The 26121-nt window shown below is 40.6% G+C and overlaps 1 protein-coding gene across 1 annotated transcript in view; it reads left to right on the forward strand.

The window, feature by feature from the left end:
- LOC311299350 (uncharacterized protein) overlaps window positions 1–23255 on the forward strand; it is a 117128-nt gene extending 93873 nt beyond the window's left edge. Inside the window, exon 3 of the mRNA XM_084422867.1 lies at window positions 21410–23255. Coding sequence (XP_084278993.1) covers window positions 21410–23160 — 1751 coding nt within the window. The 3' untranslated portion in view covers window positions 23161–23255. The remainder of the gene's footprint in view (window positions 1–21409) is intronic.
- Window positions 23256–26121: the final 2866 nt, after the last annotated feature.

The following is a 26121-nucleotide window of genomic DNA, read 5'->3' on the forward strand; positions in this document are numbered from 1 at the left end:
GGCAAAAGCATATGTTCTGTAATTCCTTGCATCGTGTCTCTGGGCAAAGCGAAGGTGCAAATCATTTGTCCTCGTGTAATTGCGTGTAGTAGCCGCTACTTCAGAAGAAGAATGGGCATCCGATTACTATCAGTGAATCATCGTGTCGCACTGCCTGTGTAGACAGTATCACGAAATATGCATTTTCAAGTAGCCAGCACGAGTCAATATAAGTACGACTATGCAGACAGTTCGTATCTGCAGCTAAGAAAACAGTTGTCACTTAGTGAAAAATGTGTTAACATTTCAAACATGCTAGTTTTACATTTTTTGAAACTGCTACGACAGCAGTGAAAAGGTAATGGGGCACTATTTGCTTTTGATTTGACGTGCTGTGTCGCCGCCTCGTGACGGTGTAGAGAGGATCATGATGCTCGGGATCTGTAAAGATCATAATTCCCTAAGTTTATCCTGATGGAAATATAAAGACTCCAACAATCTTTTGAAAACAGAGGGTTTTTCTAACCACACAAACAGTTCAGCTCAATTTGAAGATTATTACTGCTCCTTTCAAGGGTGCAAGAATCAGTTCCCGCCCCGAGTGTAAAGCCAAATGTGATTGGTTGTAAAGAGAACGTGCTACGATTGGCCAGCTCAATGTGGCCATTATCTGATTGGCTTGAGTAAACGGTGGGTGGAGTCCACTTCTCTGCACGTCGACGTACGTCCGCTCAATTTTCATTTTCCTTCAGTAACTACGTCTGGCATTGCGGTGTATTCTTGCTTTTTCACCGATCGATTTTTAACCGGTCCAATCAGTAAACAGAGGGAGTGGCTGAGAACGATGACATTGAGATTGTGTGCTAGTTTGAGTTGACATACCAAACATTAGCGATTGGTTATGGCAGATCCAGAGTGGCTCTGGGCAGATCCAATAGTTTTAAACTTCAACAGAGTACCCGCCTACAAGGAAGTTAGCACTTGTCAATGGAGGGTGGCCAGACTCTCTGTACAAATGAAATGTACGAGAGTCTGGTAGGACCAGGCTAGGTCGACGCTAGAAGCGTTTCAAAATCCACAAATGATTCACAAATGCACAAGAAGAGATTCACAAATGCGTGCAGCGATTTACAAATGCACAGAAAGCGGTTCACAAATAAATGCCAGGCAGAGTTGTGTTTGTAAAATAATATAACATTTGTAAATATTTTTTTATTTTCAAATCTCATTTTATTCGTGAATTTTATACATTTTTGTGAAACTCTTTACATTTATTTGTGGATATTAATCTTTTTATTTGTGAATTTTATATTTTTTTGTGAAACTCTTTACATCCAGTCTGAAAAGTGTTTTGGCCTGTAAAGTCCGGCTCAGTTTATTCTGTAGCGTCCTAAGACAAATAGTAAAGGCATGTTGGTAGATTAGCACCTGTAGAATTTCCTTTTGTTGAAAACCCCAGATAAAAGTAGACTGTTATGTTTAGATCCATGAGGCAGTTCGACTAGCACATTTCCTCACTAAAGAAAAAACACTGAAATAAAAACACTTCTACAGAAGACTGTATTCTCAGAACTTCTACTTTATTCTACTAAAAGCTACTAATTACATCTTCAACAGTGTAATAAGATTACCGTACTATTTTTAAAGAGTACTTCCTTATTTTACTTTTAGAATAAAAAGTAATTAAATTACAGTAATTAATTAGTTAGTACTGCATTACACCCAACACTGATTACGCAATTATGCTGATAGAGCACATCCTGTAATGTATTTTAATGACTATTTAATATTACCTCTAAACTTGCTTGGCATGTTGCACATTAATTGTTCTAGGAACCTCAAATAGGTTATATTTTAATTGTTGTTTATGTTGTGCTTCTCTATAATGATGTTCTAGTTAAGGTCATTTGCAGCATATATGTAGGGCCCGAACATAAACTCAAGCCCAGGGGCCCCAGACCTGATCTTTGGTCTTTTTACTTGCACTGTTTTCTTGTTTTTATTTCTTGCTTTTTTTTTAGTGTGATGGGCCAGGGACGATTTTTTTATATAAAACGGTTAGTTCCAATCCTTGATTCTGATTGGTCAGTAGCTGTGCTTTATTCACGATAAAACACGGCTTTGACCGCTTCACCCAACGGTTCTATTTATCACTGCGCCCTCATAAAAAGAATGAGACAAAGTTTGAGAACGGTTTGTTGTTTTTATTTGAGCGTTCATGCATATTACACATTGGAACGTTGTTGTTCACGGTCAGGAACTATTTTTTTCTAGCGGAATGAATGCTTTTATTGATTTAACTTTTTTCTAATAATTTTTTTTAACTTTAATATTGTGTGGTAACCGTTTTATAAAAGCAATAAGGTACTCAAGGCAAGTGCTGTATTGTGAATAAATAACGGCTGAAGGGCGTTGTTAGGCACGACGTGAAGCCTCTCGTACCTTATTGCTTACTTAAAATACTTACAAATTTTTTTTTTGTGATGGGCCAGGGACGATTTTTGCAAGGCAAGTAAAAATCTGAACCAGAATGAACCTGTAGAAGCTTATTGGTGTTGAGCCCTGCAAATATCAAGACCTGCCTCTTTTGTTATATAATAAAGTTTTGTTACAGGTAAAAAATTAAATAATATTAAACCTAGGAATTTCACTTGGCCCACCCCACATCTAGTTCTGTTGCCAGAAGGCCCAAATATGAATTCTTCTGTTAAATCCCTCAAACTGGAACCTCTTCCAAATGATTTACATGTCTCAAAGGTAACTGATAAAATGCAAATATTTATGACAATCTTTTAGTTGAACGACTCCAGAAAGACCACGCCAGAGAACTTCATAAAGCGTAGAAGACGGAGAAGAGGAAGAAGACAGGTAAGGACACATCTTCCCCGGGACGAGCTGATCTGGTGGGCAAGCAGATTATATGAATCATCAGGCAAATTACATAAAAGATTACTTAGTATTTTGAGGGGGTTTATGTCAGAGAGTCACTTTAAATGTCCTAATTGTGAGGCTTGAATCGCTAGAAGAATGATGCAAGCTTGCTTTGCAACTACGGTGTTTGTGGTTTCCTTTGATCTCTCTGAATAAACTCAACGGTTCAACAGGTGTTAGGAACATACCTGCTTCTCTGACCTTTATCATAGTTTAAGAAAGAAAGAGGTCTTCACAGCCCATGAGGAGGAGGCCAGAGGCAGGATGTAGTTTTAACAACTGCAGGTATTTTATTATAGTTTAGATATTAATACTAAGCAAAGGCCCAGTGAAACAGATCTCGGACTGAGCTGGATTGGACACCGCCGAGGACCCTGAAACAACTTCTTGTCACTTCTGTCTAGTCTATTTCTTGGTTCTGTGACAGAGGAAATTCGAGCATGTCTTTGCGTCATTACGTCACATCTGTACACATAAAGAAGAGTCTCGGCTAGTAGGCTATGAGTGTGAGGATGTTGGAGGTGGAGATTTATAGCCTTTTTTCACAGCACTTGATATAATTAAACTTATATATTTGATGGCAGATCCAGAAAGGTTCAAACGACAATCACCAGTGACAACTGGAGATTCACCCGTTGTAAAACGCGAAAGACTTTGGATAAAAAAGAGACTGCAACCGGCCCATGCGAAAACATGCGATAAATGTCAGAAGGGCATTAAATGTAGTCACGCAATACTGATGTTGTTAACATTAACAATTTGAGAACAAAGAACAAAGTATAAATTGCATGGTTTGACGTGATATGATAAGCGATCGTTAGATTTAATCGCCGTAATTTACTGCAATGCTTTTTTTCCCTTTAGTTGGTCAGAACAAAAGTGGATGTTACTTACTTACAGGTGTCATTTTCTGGTGAAAGCTCTTATGTTGGTCATACTTCCAAAAAGTAAAATATGAGATTGTGAATGACAGTATCCACACCGGCGCGGCGACTGACAGCCGCACATTCTCCTCAAAACATCGGATTCATCCGCGCTGTGCCGTTTCGAAGCACAACCCACGTAAAGTTGATAATTCTGCATTTTCTTTATCCTCCAGGCCAATAGCTTACCTGCTTTCCCCCTGATCATAGTATGTTTGGCTAGTCCACTTTAAGATTTTAGCCACTTTGTCAGTTGTTAATTTATCATAGTTAGCTCTCATGATAGACAGGTTATGTCATTTTTCAGGATTATTATCAATAGGCTACTTATTTTAAATTTTTTTTTTTTTTTTTTGATCCTCTAGTTTTTTGTAATTCCTTATTATGTCGTTTGTATAACTCTTACGAACACCTTAAACGCTTCCCATTCCTATCTAATACTTGCCGTAGTTTCATTCGTATTTAGTTCCACAATCTGCATGGCCCTGATTGGCTGCGGGGGTGTCCCGTACGCGCGTGGCCGCGTGCTTTGGCGGCCGATGACGTCACCGCTCGCTCGCGCCGTCTCTTCCCTCATTGAGAGAGTTTCAGTGTCGAGTCTTCTGAGGTGAGGAGAGCAGTTCATGGTATTTCTCATATTTACTCAACCATCACACACTTTATACAGTTTGATTAAGCGACAGGCTCATTTCTGTATTGTTTTCATCGATCGCAGCGATACTTGTGCGTCTTTTCTGGCGTCTTTCTTTTGAAATAAACATTTAGTGCAGCAGCAGCGAGCACGAGGAGAATATGTTGAGTTCATTCAGACCTGAGCGATGTTGTGTTCGTTTGTGTGATTGTCTCGATGTTTGGAGTGAGAACTATTACTGAATGTCAAGTTAAAGTTTGAGATCTGTGAGGGGAATATCTCAAGTGTTTCTGTTGCCGTTTTCATGTTTGCCTTTATTTTGTTATTGTCGACATTTAGGCTATCTTTGGCAGATTACATTTACTTATTAAAATTGATGTAGACACTTTATATTGCCCCTGTATGAGTAATGAACGTGGGAAATATCAAATCTATACATGCATGGGAATATAATGAAGTTTGACACAGGAAACATTACACTTTCTTCATTTTTAAGAGTTTTATGATCATTGTCAGTTTCTGTACACAAATATGTAACATGTTAAAGGGATAGTTCACTTTGAAATTAAATTTTGGTATGTTTTAGCTTACCTGAAGGGCATCCATGATGTAGGTGTCCAGGGGCCAGTTGCACCAGCTGTGCGTAAGTTATAACTTAGCCTAGTTTTGACGTAAATGGACACTAAGTTACGACTTGCGCACTTCTAAATATTTTTGCGTTGCACCATTAACTTAGTTGAAGCGTAACTCTACGTTTAAACTAAATATTTACGGCAGGGATGGAAATTAACTTTTTTGTCCACCGGCCACTGTGGCTGGTGGATTTCAAAATCTACCAGCCACTCAATGTTTTTACCAGCCACTTTCTTGTTTTTAACCGACAATGTGTAACTGCATGTGAAAATTAATACTACAAGATCTACAATACTTAAGCAGTTTATTTAATCTCAAGTCTCAATGAAATACTGACGTTTTCTCTTTCTCTCTTATATATTTCTCTTTTTTACCTGGATGTGGCATTTGAATGATTCGTGGTCTTTTATGGCTTCCAGTTTTAGGTTTTTAGTCCCAACAATGAAACTAGGGCTGGGCGATATGGACCAAAAGTCATATCCCGATTATTTAGGCTGAATATCGATATACGATATATATCCCAATATTTTTTCCGCAAAGTGAGAGCAAATGTTCAGTCAAAGTCAAAGCCAAATATGACATGTCACAAGTAGTTTTATTGAAACCGGCTATTTCCACACACACAAGTACTGTCCCCCTTTACTTAACATAAATTGTAAGAATATGACTAATAGTAAAGACTAGTACTAATAAATAAACATTAGGCCCAAGCGAAAGCTATTAAATAGCAGTCCCAAACTAGTTTTTGTATACAATGTTGGTATGAGCCACTAGAGTCATTTAAAAATATACGAAATAACACAAAGAAAAATAAAGTGGCATTTTGGGGTTAATATGGAAACGACAGTACATATTACAATATTACAGTACAATAACTGTTAATGAACCATGGAAACTGCTCCTGGTGAATAGTATGAAAATCATCCCTGCATTACTTTTATTTTGTGTAATTTACATTGCATGCTCGTAGTTTATTTTGCACTTTATATACAGTGAGGCGATACACAGCGCGCGGCGCCACATTTGCGCGTGCAATTGAAGAGTGTTCACTACGAGAACAGGATAACGGCTGACGTGACAGGACAAGAAAGTCCGTTTTTCTGAGGTGAAAGACTTTATTTCAGCGTACACTTATGTCCTCTAAAAGTGTCCGCCGTCTGTGTGAAACAGTATATTTTTATTTACCTGCCACGGTGGCCGGTAGGTGAAGCGAGTTTACCCGCCACAACACAAAATCACCCGCATTTGGCTGGTGGCGGGGGATAATTTCCATCCCTGATTTACGGCATTCTCCGATCAGGAGTAACGGATGGAATAAAATATCAAACACACTGAACTGCATCAATAAGCTATTCTTTTACCTGACAGACTTCAATTCTTTAGACATATATGATAATGCAGACATTTACACTCGCTTACATTTTAAGCAGACTGATCTCATGAAATGACGTATGTATTTCCATTTTTGGCGTGCTATCAACACGCATAATCGCTTTTCAGCGTGTTTATCAACGCCGTTGACTTAACGTTACATTACTCTCTATATAAATATATATGACTTTCCCCAACCCCGTCCCTAAACCTACCCGTCACTGGGGTTAATACCATTTATGAGTCTTCCCCTACCATCCTAGTAAAAAAATATCGCTCCCCAGATGTAGATTTACATTTTGCTTCGTTTCGCTCGGACATTTAACGGCGTAGACATACACGTGGAATCACTCGGACATTTAACGGCGTAGACATACACGCGGAAGATGACGGCGTGGACATACACGCGGATAGCTCAAAATGCGTATAGATAACACGCCACTTGACTTGAAAGTGGCGTGCATGTTTACGCAAAGTCATGATGTCATGTTGTTTTAAGAGAGAGAACATTATGTGAAAAGATTACTTTGTTAGAGGCTATCTTTAACACGAACCCATCCTAAACAGCACGTCGTTGTGTGCATCGGTCCATGGTGTGCATGTCAAATATAAGTCATAATCAATAAACGTAATTTCTTATGCTTTTTGTATCAATATTTATTTATTGATCCTTATTCATTTCATTTCAAATACAGTTTCTGAATGTTACATATAAAAACACTTATGCTATTCAAGTATTGTATTTAATGGAAACTTATTTTTACCGTTAGTAACGTGAGGCAAAATAATGAAGGATAAACTGAAATTCACAGCATTTCAACAAAACATCTGCTCACCTATTTGAAGGCTGCTATTGGATAACCGAGGCTAAACGTCATATTATGCGACTACGCATTACTTTACGGAGAGCTTACGACCTACTAGCTACGTTCTGCCTTACGAACAAATGGTGCAACGGAATAAAGTTCAGAGTTAGTTACAAACTAGCTAGTAGTTACTAAGCCTCTAGTGTGGACTTTACGTTCCAATTTAAGAAAGAACTTAAGAACGGCTGGTGCAACCCAGGTGTCTTTTTTCCGCAGTAGTTTCAATTTTGATATTTTTAGGTCAAACCGTTCTTGTCTGTCAGTCATTTCATGCAGGTCTATGGTCACGGTCTCAAAGAGCATGCACAAAGTCCAAATTAAAACAATTCCCCATCGTCCAAATGAAACAATTCCCCATCGTAAGTACATATTGATGGCCTAAGACACGAAATATACCCGCCCGCGCCCTCAGATCATTTGGACGCGGCTTTTTTCAAGAGGTAACAACGATACAAATACTGTTCGTTTTCTCACACAAACCGCTCGTTTCGTGTCTTAGGCCATCAATGTGTACTTACGATGGGGAATTGTTATTCGTAAAAAGTTTTTTTTAAACTTTGGCCATGTTAAGCATGAGAATCCATCTCTTTAACACTGTAAACAACTCTGAATACATGAAACACCATTGGGGGGGGGGGGGGCAGTTTAAAGTGTTTAAACTGCTGAAAACACTTTATTTCATGACAATAGTTCCTGTTTTCACCTCATTTATTATGCTGATGTCTTTAAATCTCCTGTAAATTGACACTTAAAGCTCATTTCATTGGTGTCATCAGACTGAGGGGATTTGTTGGCTACTATACGTTTATTTCTGTCTTTATGCTTTTAACTGTTTTCCTTACCATTATTTATATTTGGAAGAATTTAAATTATTTATATTCTTTTCTATATTTCTAGATACCTGCATTTTAATGAAGAAGCAGAATAATGTTAGGATTAGTAATAAAAATAATGAAAAATGCTTAGAAATGTAATTTATTATAAAAACAAACTCAGTAATTAATATTTTTTATTTTGGCAGATCAGCTCCTCCCACACTGGAATACATCATCAGTGAAGCTCCTCCCACACTTTAATTCATCATCAGTGAAGCTCCTCCCACAGTAATTCCCCAATAAATGCTGTAAATTCCCATCAGCTACAAGTGAAGACGAGCATCAGAGCATCAGAAAGAGCTGAAATCTGCAAAGACTGAGTTTATTAAAGAGGACAGTGAGAACAGGAGTGATCCAGAACCCTGCAGAATGAAACACACTGAAGATCCTGAAGAACACAGAGGTTGGTGTTTATTCTTCATTCATTCATGAGGCTGAAGAACATTCATGTTAGAAACCAGTGTTTCCCACAGAATTAGATTCTATTTACGGTGGTGGGGTGGGGGATGGGATGGGGTGGGGGGTGATTAAGGTACAACAAAAGGGTTAAATATATCATATATTTTTCAACATTCATCTGGATTGAGGGAGCAAACAGTAAAAAAATATTTAGCAAACCTGTAATGGAAACAGTTTTTGTGCGTTTACAGTCACCTGCTGCAATGGATTATCATGATTAATACCGTTCCAAATTATCTAACATCCTATCCAGGACATATGTACCCCCGCCTGTGAAACCCCGGCTAAGGTCGCAGAATCGAATTATGAGTTAACGAGCGTCAAAGTAGTCAGAGCCATAAAAATGACAAAAATAGGCCATGTGTGTTTATTGCTGTAAATGAGATGAAATTTTTTTGAGATGCAGTACTTACATTTTCATTTATAACATGATAAATACTGAAATGAATGATTTTATTGACACTACGTTATACTTTTGCGAAAGAAAAAAAACCGGACGTGAGCTTCCTAAACATTGATTTCAATCGTCTCTGGGTTTATTTCGCGCAACAACACTGCTGATTCTTATATCATTCGGTTCAGGAACGTCTTTTCTATGTCTTTTCTATTAGAAAGAGTAAAAACAGACTTAAATATCAATCCGCGAGCGGTAATCACATCAACACAATGAAAAAGCTGTGTTTAGCCGCGTCAGCCGCATTTTAAATGTCTGTGGTGATTTTTTTTCTTGTCATAGTCAATATTTTAAGAACTGCTTATTTGTTTTGTAGGTCAGTATTCTGCCAGTAATATTAAACTTATTTTAAGGATTTTTGGCCTACTACGTGTTATTTGCTGGATGGTAATGCGTTGTTTTGACATCTGACTTGGCTTGGCGACACCGAAGTATGAGCAGGAACAGAAAATAGCTGCTTGCTTAAACAGCTTGCTTGATATTAATCTCGGTGGAATTGCCCTAAATTATGATTTAACGGGTTTTGTGTGTGAGTAAATGATGACAGAATTGTAGTTTTTGGGTAAACTATCCCTTGAAATTGTATTTATTTAAATTTTTTTTACCGTTGGCCAGTAAGAGAATGAGAAATGTTATGTTATTTAATTGATATATTATTAAAAAAATTTTCACTGATATTACATTTTACTAATAAAGTTATACAAATCATTCCACTGAATTGACATGGTAATTGTTGCTACGATCAAGCTCTTGTGGTACCCCCCCATTCGTTTCAATGTTTTTATGCTTTTAGCTTTTTGGACATGCACATCATAATAAATAGACCTGTTTTACAAAATTTTACGAATTTTTCCACCAATGTCTCATATATCACTAAAAAGGGGAGAATCACAGCTTTAATGTGTTATATGGCACATATGTAGGATAACTATGGATCAAATGTGTTGCAGTTTTAACAAATAACCTATTTTTCAATTGGAATTTCTCAAAAATATGATTTTCTGAGCCTGAATTTTAGCAAATCTTTGACATGGCCTTACTCAGTCAATATTAAAGATATCAAGGTTATATTTTCAAAGAATGTTCTTTACATTGTGTAGGATGATTTTATGTAGAAAACATTGAATCACAAAAAAATGACTTTAGCTGGGTTTTCACAGGCAGGGTCACATTATAGATAATCCCGTGGTAACTAAAGAGCCTATCCTTTAGTCGTGTCCTTAAGAGTTAGGCGATCAGTCTATACAAATTCGTATTCTATTATCAAGATAAGCGAAGAGTCCTGTCCAGATCTCTTCTTTTATAGTCTGAATTCAGTCGTCTTCATCAGGGTTAATATCACACGTATGACTGCTAGTTCAATTTCACGCACATGAATGCTATTTCTGTGTAAGCATGACTATGGCTAACCAGCGGCTTGTTCTCCAGCAGCAGCTAAAGATACAATAGTTCCTTTGTATTTGTGGATCTCTCATGTGGTCTGAGACCCTTTCTGCGTTGACGTCGAGTTGGAGGTGTAAATAAAGCAAAGGAAGTGCCACTCTCAGGTGGGCCCCCCTCAACACCCAAAACACTGCGCGGTGTGTTTGGACAGAATACGAGACAGAGTTCTGTATTAAATTCATAAAAGACAAAATAATTACAGGAATACTGGATTCTAAACCCCAAAGAAATGCCACAATCAAGACCTCGCAGTAGAAATGAGTGAGAAAACACCTCATATGTGCCGCTCACAGTATAAGGGTCTTTACATGTAACTAGATGTACCGCATCGCGGTACAAAATATGACCGCCGCTCAGGCCTGCACTGGTTTTCCACAAAAATAAATGACGTGGAGTAATTTGGCTGTATTGCGTGTTTATGTATATACCTAAAAAAAGTAATAGTATGTGCATGTCTGTCTGTGTGTGTGTGTATGTGTGTGTGTTTGTGTATGTGCGCGTGTGTGTTTGTGTGTGTGTGTCTGTGCATGTGGATTTGTATGTGTTTGTATGGGTGTGTGTCTGTGCGTGTGGATGTCAGTGTGTGTGCATGCTTGCGTTTGTTTGTATTCCTGCATGTGTGTGTGTGACAGTATCATCCTAAACCAGCAACCCTTCGCTCAACAGCACCATCTACAGGCCGATGAGTGTACAGTCACTAAATGTGCACATAAATGAATTTATTTTATACCCCCCCATGGATGAAATTCTACAAAACTTAGCAGAGGATACCCCCAGAGGATGTCAAGTTAATCATACACATGAAATATGGTGCAGTTCTGAACATCTCCACTGAAGATAGGGGCGATTAAAGCAGAATAATATTGCATTTTCATTTTTTATGGGAGGGGCGCAAATCACAACTGAGTGATTATGGGCTAGGTTGATGTGGGCCCTTAAGAGCAACATACCATAAAAATTTCTTCATCCTCGGTGCCACGGTTCAGGTAGTTATTTAGGAAAAACTGCATTTTTTGGGGTTTGGGGGGGCCCAGCGCGGGGGGGGAGTGGCCCCCGGGGACCAAACGAAATTTTTCCGTAGAAGTCTAGTGGGGCTACATGCCCACCAAATTTCATGTTCCCCGGTGCTTCGGTGTCCCTGGTATCGTTGACGAAAAATTTACGGGGGCCCCAGCGCGGGGGGGGAAGTGGCCCCTGGGGACCAAACGAAATTTTTCCGTAAAAGTCTAGTAGACCAACATACCACAAAAATTTCTTCATCCTCGGTGCCACGGTTCAGGTAGTTATTTAGGAAAAACTGCATTTTTTTGGGTTTGGGGGGCCCAGCGCGGGGGGGGAGTGGCCCCCGGGGACCAAGCGAAATTTTTCCTTAGAAGTCTAGTGGGGCTACATGCCCACCAAATTTCATGTTCCCCGGTGTTTCGGTGTCCCTGGTATCGTTGACGAAAAATTTACGGAGGCCCCAGCGCGGGGGGGAAAGTGGCCCCCGCGGACCAAACAAAATTTTTCCGTAAAAGTCTAGTAGACCAACATACCATAAACATTTCTTCATCCTCGGTGCCACGGTTCAGGTAGTTATTTAGGAAAAACTGGATGAGGGTGGGGAGAGTGTTCCACCAGCATGGAACTGTGAATGAGAATGATCTGGAAAGTGATTTTGTGGCTTTCTGTGATGGAACCACGAGACGTCGCTCGTTGATTGATCGTAGGCGTCTGGTGGGGATGTAGGCTCGTAGGAGTGAGTGAAAGTAGGAGGGAGCTGAGCGTGTGATAGATCTGTAAGCAAGCGTCAATGCCTTGAACTTGATGCGAGCAGCGAGAGGTAGCCAGTGCAGAGAGATTAACAGAGGAGTAACTAGTAGACCAACATACCATAAAAATTTCTTCATCCTCGGTGCCACGGTTCAGGTAGTTATTTAGGAAAAACTGCATTTTTTTGGGTTTGGGGGGGCCCAGCGCGGGGGGGGAGTGGCCCCCGGGGACCAAACGAAATTTTTCCGTAGAAGTCTAGTGGGGCTACATGCCCACCAAATTTCATGTTCCCCGGTGCTTCGGTGTCCCTGGTATCGTTGACGAAAAATTTACGGGGGCCCCAGCGCGGGGGGGAAGTGGCCCCCGGGGACCAAACGAAATTTTTCCGTAAAAGTCTAGTAGACCAACATACCACAAAAATTTCTTCATCCTCGGTGCCACGGTTCAGGTAGTTATTTAGGAAAAACTGCATTTTTGGGGGTTTGGGGGGGCCCAGCGCGGGGGGGGGGGGGGGGGGGAGTGGCCCCCGGGGACCAAACGAAATTTTTCCTTAGAAGTCTAGTGGGGCTACATGCCCACCAAATTTCATGTTCCCCGGTGTTTCGGTGTCCCTGGTATCGTTGACGAAAAATTTACGGAGGCCCCAGCGCGGGGGGGGGAAGTGGCCCCCGCGGACCAAACTAAATTTTTCCGTAAAAGTCTAGTAGACCAACATACCATAAAAATTTCTTCATCCTCGGTGCCACTGTTCAGGTAGTTATTTAGGAAAAACTGCATTTTTTGGGGTTTGGGGGGGCCCAGCGCGGGGGGGGGAGTGGCCCCCGGGGACCAAACGAAATTTTTCCGTAGAAGTCTAGTGGGGCTACATGCCCACCAAATTTCATGTTCCCCGGTGTTTCGGTGTCCCTGGTATCGTTGACGAAAAATTTACGGGGGCCCCAGCGCGGGGGGGGAAGTGGCCCCCGGGGACCAATTGAAATTTTTCCGTAAAAGTCTAGTAGACCAACATACCATAAAAATTTCTTCATCCTCGGTGCCACGGTTCAGGTAGTTATTTAGGAAAAACTGCATTTTTTTGGGTTTGGGTTTGGGGGGGGGCCCAGCGCGGGGGGGGAGTGGCCCCCGGGGACCAAACGAAATTTTTCCGTAGAAGTCTAGTGGGGCTACATGCCCACCAAATTTCATGTTCCCCGGTGTTTCGGTGTCCCTGGTATCGTTGACGAAAAATTTACGGGGGCCCCAGCGCGGGGGGGGGAAGTGGCCCCCGGGGACCAAACGAAATTTTTCCGTAAAAGTCTAGTAGACCAACATACCACAAAAATTTCTTCATCCTCGGTGCCACGGTTCAGGTAGTTATTTAGGAAAAACTGCATTTTTTGGGGTTTGGGGGGGCCCAGCGCGGGGGGGGAGTGGCCCCCGGGGACCAAACGAAATTTTTCCTTAGAAGTCTAGTGGGGCTACATGCCCACCAAATTTCATGTTCCCCGGTGTTTCGGTGTCCCTGGTATCGTTGACGAAAAATTTACGGGGGCCCCAGCGCGGGGGGGGGAAATGGCCCCCGCGGACCAAACGAAATTTTTTCGTAAAAGTCTAGTAGACCAACATACCATAAAAATTTCTTCATCCTCGGTGCCACGGTTCAGGTAGTTATTTAGGAAAAACTGCATTTTTTGGGGTTTGGGGGGGCCCAGCGCGGGGGGGGAGTGGCCCCCGGGGACCAAACGAAATTTTTCCTTAGAAGTCTAGTGGGGCTACATGCCCACCAAATTTCATGTCCCCCTGTGTTTCGGTGTCCCTGGTATCGTTGACGAAAAATTTAAGGGGGCCCCAGCGCGGGGGGGGAAGTGGCCCCCGGGGACCAAACGAAATTTTTCCGTAAAAGTCTAGTAGACCAACATACCACAGAAATTTCTTCATCCTCGGTGACACGGTTCAGGTAGTTATTTAGGAAAAACTGCATTTTTGGGGGTTTGGGGGGGCCCAGCGCGGGGGGGGAGTGGCCCCCGGGGACCAAACGAAATTTTTCCTTAGAAGTCTAGTGGGGCTACATGCCCACCAAATTTCATGTTCCCCGGTGCTTCGGTGTCCCTGGTATCGTTGACGAAAAATTCAGTAAGGTGACAAAAAAAAAAAAAAAAAAAAAAAATTGACAATCCCTATATGATCGCTTTCATAATTAATGCTTGGATAACACGCTTAGGCCTATGTCTCTTTACATTAATAATTATAATAATAATGTCTAGTTTGGTGGCTGTGAAGTGTATATAAATCTACCAACGTCCGTTGCCATGATTTTTGGAATGACTGATCGCGAGAGGAAAAAATTACGTTTTAGTCGCATAACATCGGTTAATGGAAACGCCGTCATTTCGTAATTATCAATTTTTAGAAAAAAAATGCGAAGAGGAGGGGATCCGTTGTCAGTTTGTGAGGGAGAGAGGGAGCAAGCTGCGCGCAGCTCTACAATAAAATACAATTTTACCCACATTAAACAGTTAAAAAATCTGAAAATCAATCCGTGGCGGTCAGCGTTGATATTGTGGCCCGCCACAAATGAATGAATGTATGGGAAACCCTGGAAACATTCAAGCACTTCATCACATTTATATAAACAGTTCAGCTATGAAACGGTACAGAATGTTCCGGGTTTTCTTCAACAAATGGTCAGTAAAGGGAGGTTTGAGACATTTTTTTATATTGATTTTCGACATCAGATCAAGCCAAATACTATTTTAACATTTATTTTATATCTGGTTACCAATTAGCAACAATGTTACCAGAATTTTAGTCATTTTCAACATAGTTTACAAAATTATTATGCCTTTAATGAGTAAACACCAAGTTACTGATAAAGTTGTATTTGTCAAATAGTATATTAAGTTATTCATGGTTATAGAGATTCTTCTTACAGTAACTTTGGTAACAGGGTTGATGAATACAGTCAGTGCTACAGTTTGTGTAAAAACTGAGACAATGGATTGAGATTAGGCTTGTTTGACTTGCGTCTTGAGTCGAGAGTTGGCGGAGTGAGAGAAGTGCAGGCGAGACGGACAGATGTCTCTTACCTCCGTGAAGTTGGCACCCCATAAAACGAAATAATTTCCAAAACTATGCCATTCGTTTGTGCTGCTTTCATGCTGATTTGTGCCGCAAAAACGAACTCTCCACCCCATGTCCTTCAAATCGCTCCAATTATTTCGTTTTATGGGGTGCCAACTTCACGGAGGTATCTCTCTTCTCTTCTCGCAGTGGATCAGAGTCAGACACCTGTGAGGTCAGGCGTATATATCGCGGGATTCACGCTCGTGCACGGTGTTGCTAATAAACTGGATCTAATTTAAGTTCTGCTGCTTTTATATGAAAATAAATATAATGAACAAGACGCCCAATGTACTTTTTTATATACCCAATGTAGCCTATATATTTTATTACATGCCAAATACGTGTTTATCAATAATTTTACTTTAAAGGTGATCTAAGTAACTTTTTTTTACCTTAACTGAACAACTTTGGAGTCATTGGAATGGTTATATTACTTATTTCGGGTTGAATGGTGGTCGTTTCGCACCCCCCTGGCTCCCGTGAGCGGAAAAAACGCACTTGCAACTTTGAGCCAAGTATCGCGTGATATCAGGTCTTGCGATGTAAACAAATAATAATAATAATAATACATTTAATTTTTAGGCGCCTTTCAAACCACCCAAGGTCACCTTACAACAAAAAATTGAGAAAAAAAATAGTTTTAGCTATTTAAAATCTAAAAGTAAAAGTTTAATTAAAGGTAATTAAAAGCTGGGGAGCTTAAAGTTTTTAGGCTGACTTGAAAAGATGAGTTTTGAGAGTGGATTTGAACTGTGAAATGGAGTCTATGGCACGAATATGAGGGGGAAGAGAGTTCCAGAGTTTTGGTGCAGCATGGGAGAAGGCCCTTGCTCCCATTGTGGAGAGTCTGATGTCTGGGGTTGCCAGTAATCCTGCTGATGATGAACGGAGTGAGCGTGGGGGTATGTAGATCTGTAGTAGTTCTGTGATATATGAGGGGGCGAGGTTGTGCAGGGCTTTGAATGTCATTAACAAGACTTTGAAGTTTATTCGTTGTAATATGGGGAGCCAGTGCAGTTGAATCAGCAGGGGTGTGACATGGTCGGTAGACCTGGTACGGGTGAGAATACGTGCAGCTGAGTTTTGGAGAAGTTGGAGCCGGTGGAGTAATTTATTAGGGATTCTTTGCAGGATCGCATTGCAATAGTCGATCCGAGAGGTCACCAGGGTGTTGACAAGAACTTCAGTGGAGTGTTGCGAAAGTGAGGGACGCAGTCTGGAGATTTTTCTGAGGTGAAAATAAGCCGTCCGACAGACATTATTGATGTGGTTGGAAAATGAAAGGGTATTGTCCAAAATAACTCCAAGGCTCTTTACCTGTTTAGAGACTGGTATGACATCCTCCCCAATGGAGACTGATGAAAGGTTGGATTTTGAGAGTGTGGATGGAGTGCCAATGAGCAGTAGCTCTGTTTTGTTTCTGTTAAGTTGAAGATAATTGGTGGTCATCCATGCCTGGATGTCGTGGATACAGGTGGTGAGGGTGTTTAGGGGAAGTGTGGCAGTGGGCTTGGTAGATACATAGAGCTGTGTGTCATCTGCATATGAGTGGAAGTGAATGCCATGATGTCTGAAAATATTGCCTAAAGGAAGAAGGTAGATGATAAACAAAAGTGGCCCCAATACTGATCCCTGTGGAACTCCATGTTAGAGTGCAGAGCACTCTGACTGGTGGTCTTCAATTTTGACAAAATATGTCCGGGTTGTCAGGTAGTGCGCAAACCACTTAAGGGCTGTTCCACAGACTCCTATACTTTCAAGCCGCTCAAGCAACAGTTGGTGGGATATTGTGTCGAAGGCGGCACTGAGGTCTAGGAAGATGAGAATAGATAGTAGGCCAGCATCAGCTGCACGGAGAAGATCATTAGTGATCTTGACAAGGGCTGTCTCGGTACTGTGGCGTGAACGGAACCCAGATTGAAATTGTTCAAGAAGATTATTATCATGAAGGCAAGTCTGGAGTTGGATTGCAACCACTCTCTCGAGTATTTTGGAAATGAAAGGCAGGTTTGATATGGGACGATAATTATTAAGGTTGTTACAGTCCAGTCCTGGTTTTTTCAATGTGGGTCTGACTATCGCAGCTTTTAGTGATGCAGGGACTATGCCAGTTGACAGTGATGATTTGATAATGGAGGTTATCAGTGGTGTCAAGGCAGGTAGACAGGTCATAACAAGGGAGGTGGGGATGGGGTCCAGGTGGCATGTGGAAGAGTTAGATTTGGTGATGAGCTCAAAGATAAACTCCTCAGTTGGAAGACTGAAGTTACTAAAAACAGCGGGTGGGGCTAGATTTATCACAAATGCTGCTGGCAGTGCAGCCTGTGTGATGTTCGCCACGGCCAGTTGTTGGTGGATTTTGGAGATTTTTTAATCAAAAAACTTAAGAAAAGCAGAGCAGTAATCATCAGAGATGTTGTTGGTGTTTGAATATGGAGGTTTCAGTAGCCTTTTCACTGTGGAGAAAAGTTTCCTTGTGTTCCCTTCACCCGCATTGATGCTATTCGCATAGTAGATATTCTTAGCTGTATTCAGCATGTTTTTATAGTGGAGAACATGTTCAGTGTACATTTGTTTGTGAACTGTAAGTCCTGTCTTGTTGCTGAGCCTCTATACGTTTGACAGCACTAATTTATACACATAAAAACTTGAGATCAGTTTTAAAATCAAACAGTTTAAAAGAGGACAATACATCACGGTTGTTTAAACCAATGAGCATTAAGCTGTGTCATCAGCAAGTCGTTTCCCATTAAGGTTTTTTTTTTTTTTTTTTTTTTTTTACAGGTCCATACATTACAGTCAGTGATAATACTCTCATTAAGCCATTTACAAATGTACATTAATAACCCATAAGAAAAAAAAAAGAAAAGTATCACAGGCTCGGTAAATAGTACTAAAGTAAGCAGGGACCCATTAAAGGTGAACTAAGTAACTTTTTTACCTTAACTGAACAGCTTCGGAATCATTGGAATGGTTATAATACTTATTTCGGGTTGAATGGTGGTCGTTTCGCACCCCCCTGGTGCCCGTGAGCGGAAAACTTGCAACTTTGGGGCGGCGGGCCGGCGGCCGCCGCGTCAGGAAGTATCGCGTGATATCAGGTCTCGCGATGTAAACAACTGCTTTACGGCCAAAAGAAATCTGCTCAAATACTGTCATTATTGCGCTCCCTCACGTTGTCCGAACCTGAATGAAGAAGACGTTTTAAAGAATGTCCCATCTGCTTTGATGTCGTTGATCTGCTAGCCTCTGGTGTCTGAGAATCACCAAAGAGTTTTTACAACAGTGTTGTCAAATATCTATTCCGAAGCTGTGGGGGGAGCTCTAGAGAGAAACCTGCGAGCAAAAAGCGAGAATACAGCGTAGAAATCCCGAAGCTACTGAGTGCTGCTTTAAGCCTTCATTCTACATTACATATGCATAATCATTTTTAGACATAGTAAAATCAGAACGAGAACTAAAACAAACATGATGGGATTAACCTCAATGACTCATAAATCCCTCTTCCGAGGAGGAATAGAGGAAAAGAGAAGTAAGAAAAAAGAAAGAAAAAAACACCACCACCACCAAAAACCATTTTAAACAAATGATGGGCGTAATGGAGTGATATACGTTATCCATCTTTCCCATCTTTTCAAAAAAGTTCCCTGTTGCAATCTCAAAGCAAAAGTAATCCTTTCCATCTTGAAAATATCGTAGATAATGTCAATCCATTCCTCCACGGTAGGCTTTCCTGGTTTTAACCACCTTCTAGTAATAGCTTTTCTACTAGCAGCGCTTAGGATCTGAAATAAGTACTGAAATAAGTACTGAAATAAGAAGGCACCTAAATATAAAGACTCAAATTTAAATTGAATGTCCATCTGAAAAAAGCTTTGCAAAATTTTATAAACCTCCCGCCAAAATGGAATCAATAATGTACAGGACCAGAAAATGTGACAATGATTTGCTTTGAGGCACCCACATAGTCGCCAGCATGCCGAAGATTTGGTGTAGTGCTTCTTCTGAGCTGGAGTAATGAAAAACCTTATAAGGTTTTTCCAGCAAAACTCTCGCCATAAAGATGAACTGTAAGTTTCCACTGTATTTCACATAATTTCTCCCAATCTTCTTCCTTTAGAACAAAGTTTCCTTCCCGTTCCCATTTTTGCTTTACATACAGTGAACTACCTTTTGTTTGTTGTAGCCCCTTGTATATTCTTGCGATGAGCTTCCGGTTAGAGCCAGCAAGATAAGCTTCTATAAACACTTTTAACAAAATGTTATCCCAGCCTTCTATTGTACACCTCTTCTGCATTTGATCAATATAATGCCGGACCTGAATGAATCTGTAAAAATCGTCCTTAACTAAGCCAAATTGCCTCTTCAGATTTTGAAAGCTATTCATAGTCCCCTTATGCAAAAATTTACAGTACGCTGTTAAACCTTGCGAAGTCCATCTCTTAAATCTTGCGTCCCATCTATTAGGAAAAAAAATTGCACACCATCTCAGGACCTTTACCCCATCCTTCAGGTTACTTTGAGCTATTACCTTGCTCCATATCTTAAGACACAAACATATCCATGGGTTTCCCAATTCCTTTCAATTGTACAACAGGTCCTTATCCCCAATTGCAGCCTGAATTGGAAATTCATCTGACATAGGCCTTTCAATCTCCTTCTATCTAGCACAGTAATCTGGATTGCACCAGCATACTAATGGCCTCAATTGAGCAGCAGTATAGTAGTCTTTTAAGCATGGGAGAGCGACCCCGTCCTTGTTTTTTGTCAATTGTAAACTCTGGTATCTAATTCTTGGCCTTCGTCCCTGCCAAATGAACCTTGAAATATACTTATCCCACTCCTGAAATTGTTGATCAGGTATATCTAAGGGAAGAGATTGAAAGAGATACAGCAATTTCAGCAAAATAACCATTTTGACAGATTCCACGTGTGATCCGAAAATTAAGAAAAGGTAGAAGATCCCATCTCCTTATGTCTTCCCTAATCTTTTTATTCAAGGGGAGGTAGTTAAGTGAGAACAAATTTGTCAAGTCTATTGGAATGTTTACCCCCAAATACCTAATTGAAACCGAGTCCCATTTCAAATTATGCTTATTTCCCATCATGCTTTTGATCATCAGTCGGTGGAGAGCAACTGCAGAATCTGACACGGCCGCCTTGCGCTCGCGAGAGTTTCAGACACACGTCAGCATGACATCAGAGCAAGGCGGACCGCACTCGGACACATTTATAACCAGCATGCATCTCGTGCTGTTCACCGGTGATCAGTTTTGCGCAGATTTTGCTCATCAAGCCTATTTTTTTCTTATGGCCACTCTACACTTTGAGCTTGTGAAGTTTCTACAGACACTGCAACGGCCGTGAAATGACGTCACATTCTGCGGCAGCTTTTTTACAAACACAAGTTCAACATATAACAAATAATAATAATTCAAAATGTAAAAATAAATAAACAATCCACTCCACTTGAATGCTAAACGCTTGTGTTATTTCTCACAGAGTAATTCACTTGAGCTTGTGTTTCTGGCGTCCCACTTTCACATGCGCATGAATGGAAGTCCGTGCAAGGAAAAGTCTAGTGTGAACGGCCATTAATAATTAACGGTTTTAGTCAAATAAATATCAGTCTCAAAGTTGGTATCGAAACATGGCAGTATTGTATATTTTAATGTTAATATCATGTTAGATAATTGTGTCATTGATCAAATACAGTATATTCAATAGTTCTTACTAAAGAAACATGGGATTCGTGCCTACAATGTTTTAAAGATAATAATTGGAAGATAAACTTACCTCATTCATGGAAAGTTTCAAGGACATATAATCAATTATAAAAAAAGCATCAAATTATCATATTTTATAGCAGTTGTCTACTTTCTACTATTACATCAGGGCTCACTTTCATGTAATTTCACTTTATAATTCTCTCTTTGAAGTATTTTGATGAACTGAAAATTAAATGTGATATTTTTTTTCTTTCCTGTCAGACCTGATGGAAGAGAGCGAGGAGAGAGAAGAACTGAGTGAAGTGAAGGAGGAGAGTGAAGAACTGAGTGAAGTGAAGGAGGAGAGTGAAGAACTGAGTGAAGTGGAGGAGGAGAGTGAAGAACTGAGTGAAGTGGAGGAGGAGAGTGAAGAACTGAGTGAAGTGGAGGAGGAGAGTGGAGAACTGAGTGAAGTGGAGGAGGAGAGTGAAGAACTGATAGAAGTGAAGGAGAGTGAAGAACTGAGTGAAGTGAAGGAGGAGAGTGAAGTGAAGGAAGAGAGTGAAGAATTGAGTGAAGTGAAGGAGGAGAGTGAAGTGGAGGAGGAGAGTGAAGAACTGAGTGAAGTGAAGGAGGAGAGTGAAGAATCGAGTAAAGTGAAGGAGGAACATCATGTCAAACCTGGAGAAAACCCTCTGAGTCGCTCAAAGACTAAAAAGACATTTTCAAAGAAAAGAAGATCCAAGAAATCTTTCACCTGCACTCAGTGTGGAAAGAGTCTCACAACCAAACATAATTTTGAGATGCACATGAGGATCCACACGGGAGAGAAGCCGTTCTCATGTGATCAATGTGGAAAGAGTTTCAGTCGATCATCATCCCTTTATGTTCACATGAAGATTCACACTGGAGAGAAGCCGTTCACATGTGATCAATGTGGCAAAACATTTCTTAGGTCATCAGAGCTGAAGAAACACCTGACAGTTCATACGAAGGAGAAGCCACATTCATGTTCTGTGTGTGGAAAGAGTTTTCCACTGCTGCAACATTTACATAGACATGAGAAAATTCACACTGGTGTAAGAGAGTACATGTGCTTTGAGTGTGAGAAGACTTTTATTACAGCGGACGGTTTAAAACTGCACCAGAGAATTCACACTGGAGAAAAACCTTACAAGTGTTCACACTGTGACAAGAGATTCAGTCAGTTAGCACATCTGAGATCACATGAGAGGATCCACACTGGAGAAAAACCTTACAAGTGTTCACACTGTGACAAGAGATTCAGTCGATCAGCAGATCTGAAAAAACATGAGAGGAACCACACTGGAGAAAAACCTTACAAGTGTTTACACTGTGACAAGAGATTCAGTCAGTTAGCACATCTGAAATTACATGAGAGGATCCACACTGGAGCGAAACCTTACAAGTGTTCACACTGTGACAAGAGATTCAGTCGATCAGCAGATCTGAAATTACATGAGATGATCCACACTGGAGAAAAACCTTACAAGTGTTCACACTGTGAAAAGAGATTCAGTCAGTCATCATCTCTGAAAAAACATGAGAGGAACCACACTGGAGAAAAACCTTACAAGTGTTCACACTGTGACAAGAGATTCAGTCGATCAACAGATCTGAAATCACATGAGAGGATCCACACTGGAGAGAAACCTTACAAGTGTTCACACTGTGACAAGAGATTCAGTCGATCAACAGATCTGAAATCACATGAGATGATCCACACTGGAGAGAAACCTTACAAGTGTTCACACTGTGACAAGAGATTCAGTCAGTCATCATCTCTGAAAACACATGAGAGGATCCACACTGGAGAAAAACCTTACAAGTGTTCACACTGTGACAAGAGTTTCAGTCAGTCAGCAAATCTGAAAGCACATGAGATGATCCACACTAGAGAGAAGCCGCACACGTGTGATCAATGCGGGACGAGTTTCTCTATTAAAACTCACCTGAAGCGACACATGAATATCCATGCAGTGGAGAAACCACATCAGCGCATGCATCGTTAAAATAGTCCAACAGACTACAGTGGCTCAACCTTAAGTTTATCAAGCAACGAGAATACTAGCTATTTGTGTTTATCAAGCGATGAGAATACCCCGCTCTCCCCTACGTAATATTTACATATGATTTGACAGTTTACTTAAATAAATACCTGAAATATAAAAGGAGTGCATCATGCCTGACCCCTACATGAAGACTTTTGGTTTTGTGAAAGTCATTCTCTTCAAATGTTATTGAAGTTAGAAATGTGAATGCCAATAATCTTATGTAACTGTATAGACGGTCCCTAAATTTGCGAACGTCCAACTTTATGCCAGTTAATCTCCAAAAGCCCATTAAGTGCCTTAAAAACAAACAATAAAACTTAAAACTGAATCCTAAAAGGAACTGGGAGCCAATGCAAGGAGGCCAGAATGGGGGTGATGTGCTTGTGCCTCCTAGTGCCAGTTAAAAGGAGTTGAAAAGAAAAGGTTTGAAAAAACCTGATTGAAAAGGTTCTAGTTTATTGTGGGCGGTCAAAAAGTGGAGCAGCTGTGACAGAACAGCTTTTTCCAGAACTTTAGAAATAAAAGGAAGCTTAGAAATGGGACGGTAGTTATTTAGGCATTTAACATCGAGATCATGTTTTTTGAGTAGGGGTTGGACAACCGTAAGCTTAAAACATGTAGGGACAGTGCCGAATGCAAGACATGAATTTAAGATGACCTGAATGGAGGACCCGACTACATCAAAAGCATCCTTTATAATAAAAGAGGAGATAGAATCATAAGATTAAGTAGTAGGTTTCATATGTGATACTAAATTCCTCAATTCAGTGAGAGAGATGGGCTGAAATTGGTTAAAAGTAGCCAGTGCCCCTGAGCAACCAGGCGGAGTAACAGATGAGGTGGGGGTAAACATTGATCAAAAATTCTCAATTTTATTAGTAAAAAACTTAAGAAATTTCTCACAGGTATCAGTGGATACATCAACAACTGGGGAATTTGAGGGAGAATTTGAATTTGTTTGAGTGTTTACTGATCAAATCTGAGAGGTGCTTTGCACTGGCTATTTTTGCTGCTGCCTGAAAAGAAGCTAATGCCGATTTACAAATTTGAAAGGAAACATTGAGATGATCCTTTTTCCATTTCCTTTCAGCTTTACGACTAGCACGTATCCTCATCTAACCTGTAATGAGATTTTAATTTGGAGCGAGTGTATGTGAAAGGTGCTACAGAGTCAAGTATGGAAGAGCAAGATGAGCGAAAAGGGGTAACTAATTCATCCGGACTAGAGGAGAACGATGCCGATGTTGCAATAGTAGATGCAACATTTCCACTCAAAAAACTATCAGAAAACTGAGCTGCAGTAAGAGAATGTATCTGGCGAGAGTAATGATCCTGAACTCTAACAGTTTGCAGAGGACTAAAAAGGGTGATGTCAAATATAATGGGCTTATGATTAGAGAAAGTGACCTCAATCACATTATTATCAACATTAAAACCATAAGATAAAATTAAATCAAGTGTATGTCCCAGTTTATGTGTAGGCAAGGCAAGTTTATTTATATAGCACATTTCATACACAATGGCAATTCAAAGTGCTTTACATAGAAGAAATTAAAATAATAAAAAGAAATAAGAGTAATTAAAACAGTTTAGAAAAATAAAAAATAAAATACAGTACAAACAGTCGACGAACATTGGCACAGTGCTCATTCAGTAAATGCATAGTTAAACAGATGTGTTTTGAGTCTGGATTTGAATGTGACTACAGTAGGAGCACATCTGATCTCCTCTGGAAGCTGGTTCCAGCTGCGGCTGGCATAATAGCTAAAAGCAGACTCGCCATGCTTAGAGTGAACCCTTGGTATTTCAAGCTGATATGATCCTAATGATCTGAGTGATCTGTTGGGTTTATATTCAGTGAGCATATCTGCAATGTATTGAGGTCCTAGGCCATTGAATGATTTATATACCAGTAATAATACTTAAAAATCAATCCTAAATTTAACTGGGAGCCAGTGTAAAGACCTGAGGACTGGTGTGATATGTTCATATTTTCTGGTTCTGCTCAGAATCCTGGCGGCAGCGTTCTGTATGAGCTGCAACTGTCTTATGGTCTTTTTGGGAAGGCCAGTGAGGAGTCCATTACAATAATCCACCCTGCTGGTGATGAAAGCATGCACAAGTTTCTCTAAGTCTTGTCTGGAAACAAAGCATCTAATTCTTGCAATATTTTTCAGATGATAGTATGCTGATTTAGTTATTGCTTTGAGTTTGTAGCTTTATCTATATGTTGCGTAAGGCCAAAGGCATCTATTTCACCACAGAATTCGCTAACCACAGGTCTATCCGGACAGCAAACATGGATATTAAAGTCACCAAGTATAAGGAGACGATCATACAGTTTACCCCACCGCTACGGAAACGCAATCTCGGTTGAGCAGGGCTAACTGGCATTTGAGGTCGATGCAGGGTAATGTATACGTGACAAGAGTACCAAAGATCCCACGAACGTCGAGCCAGGTAGAGATCTTTCCGACCTAGAATGTCTGCAGAGAGCTGGCAGGGACCTAATTGTGCAGGAGAAGCACTCGCTCCTCTCCTGATCTTCACCCGGACGCCTCCACGTTTGCCCCGGCGCTTCTGATGCTTCCTCCGGTTAGAGATACAGTAAGGTAGCCGAATGACGCACTCAGCGATGGAGTAAATAAACGGAGGGTGACATCAGTCGTAAAGAACAGGGGTCACCAGTGCGTTTCTAAGATCCAACAAAGTATTCCGATCATAGGACCTTGTAGCAGCAACAGAACAGTAACGACATAGCGTAAGTGACAACACAAACAAACATAGTAGAAGTTGACGGAGCTGACGGCAAGCCGACAAACACACTGGCGCCATCTTGCTCAAAAAAAGAAGATATATGTGTTGATTGTGATTTGTGTTTGTCTATTTGTTTAGAGGGTTCTCTTTTGGCTTCATTCA

This window comes from Rutilus rutilus (genome assembly GCF_951802725.1).
Source record: "Rutilus rutilus genome assembly, chromosome: 1".
In the NCBI taxonomy this organism is placed as follows: domain Eukaryota; kingdom Metazoa; phylum Chordata; class Actinopteri; order Cypriniformes; family Leuciscidae; genus Rutilus; species Rutilus rutilus.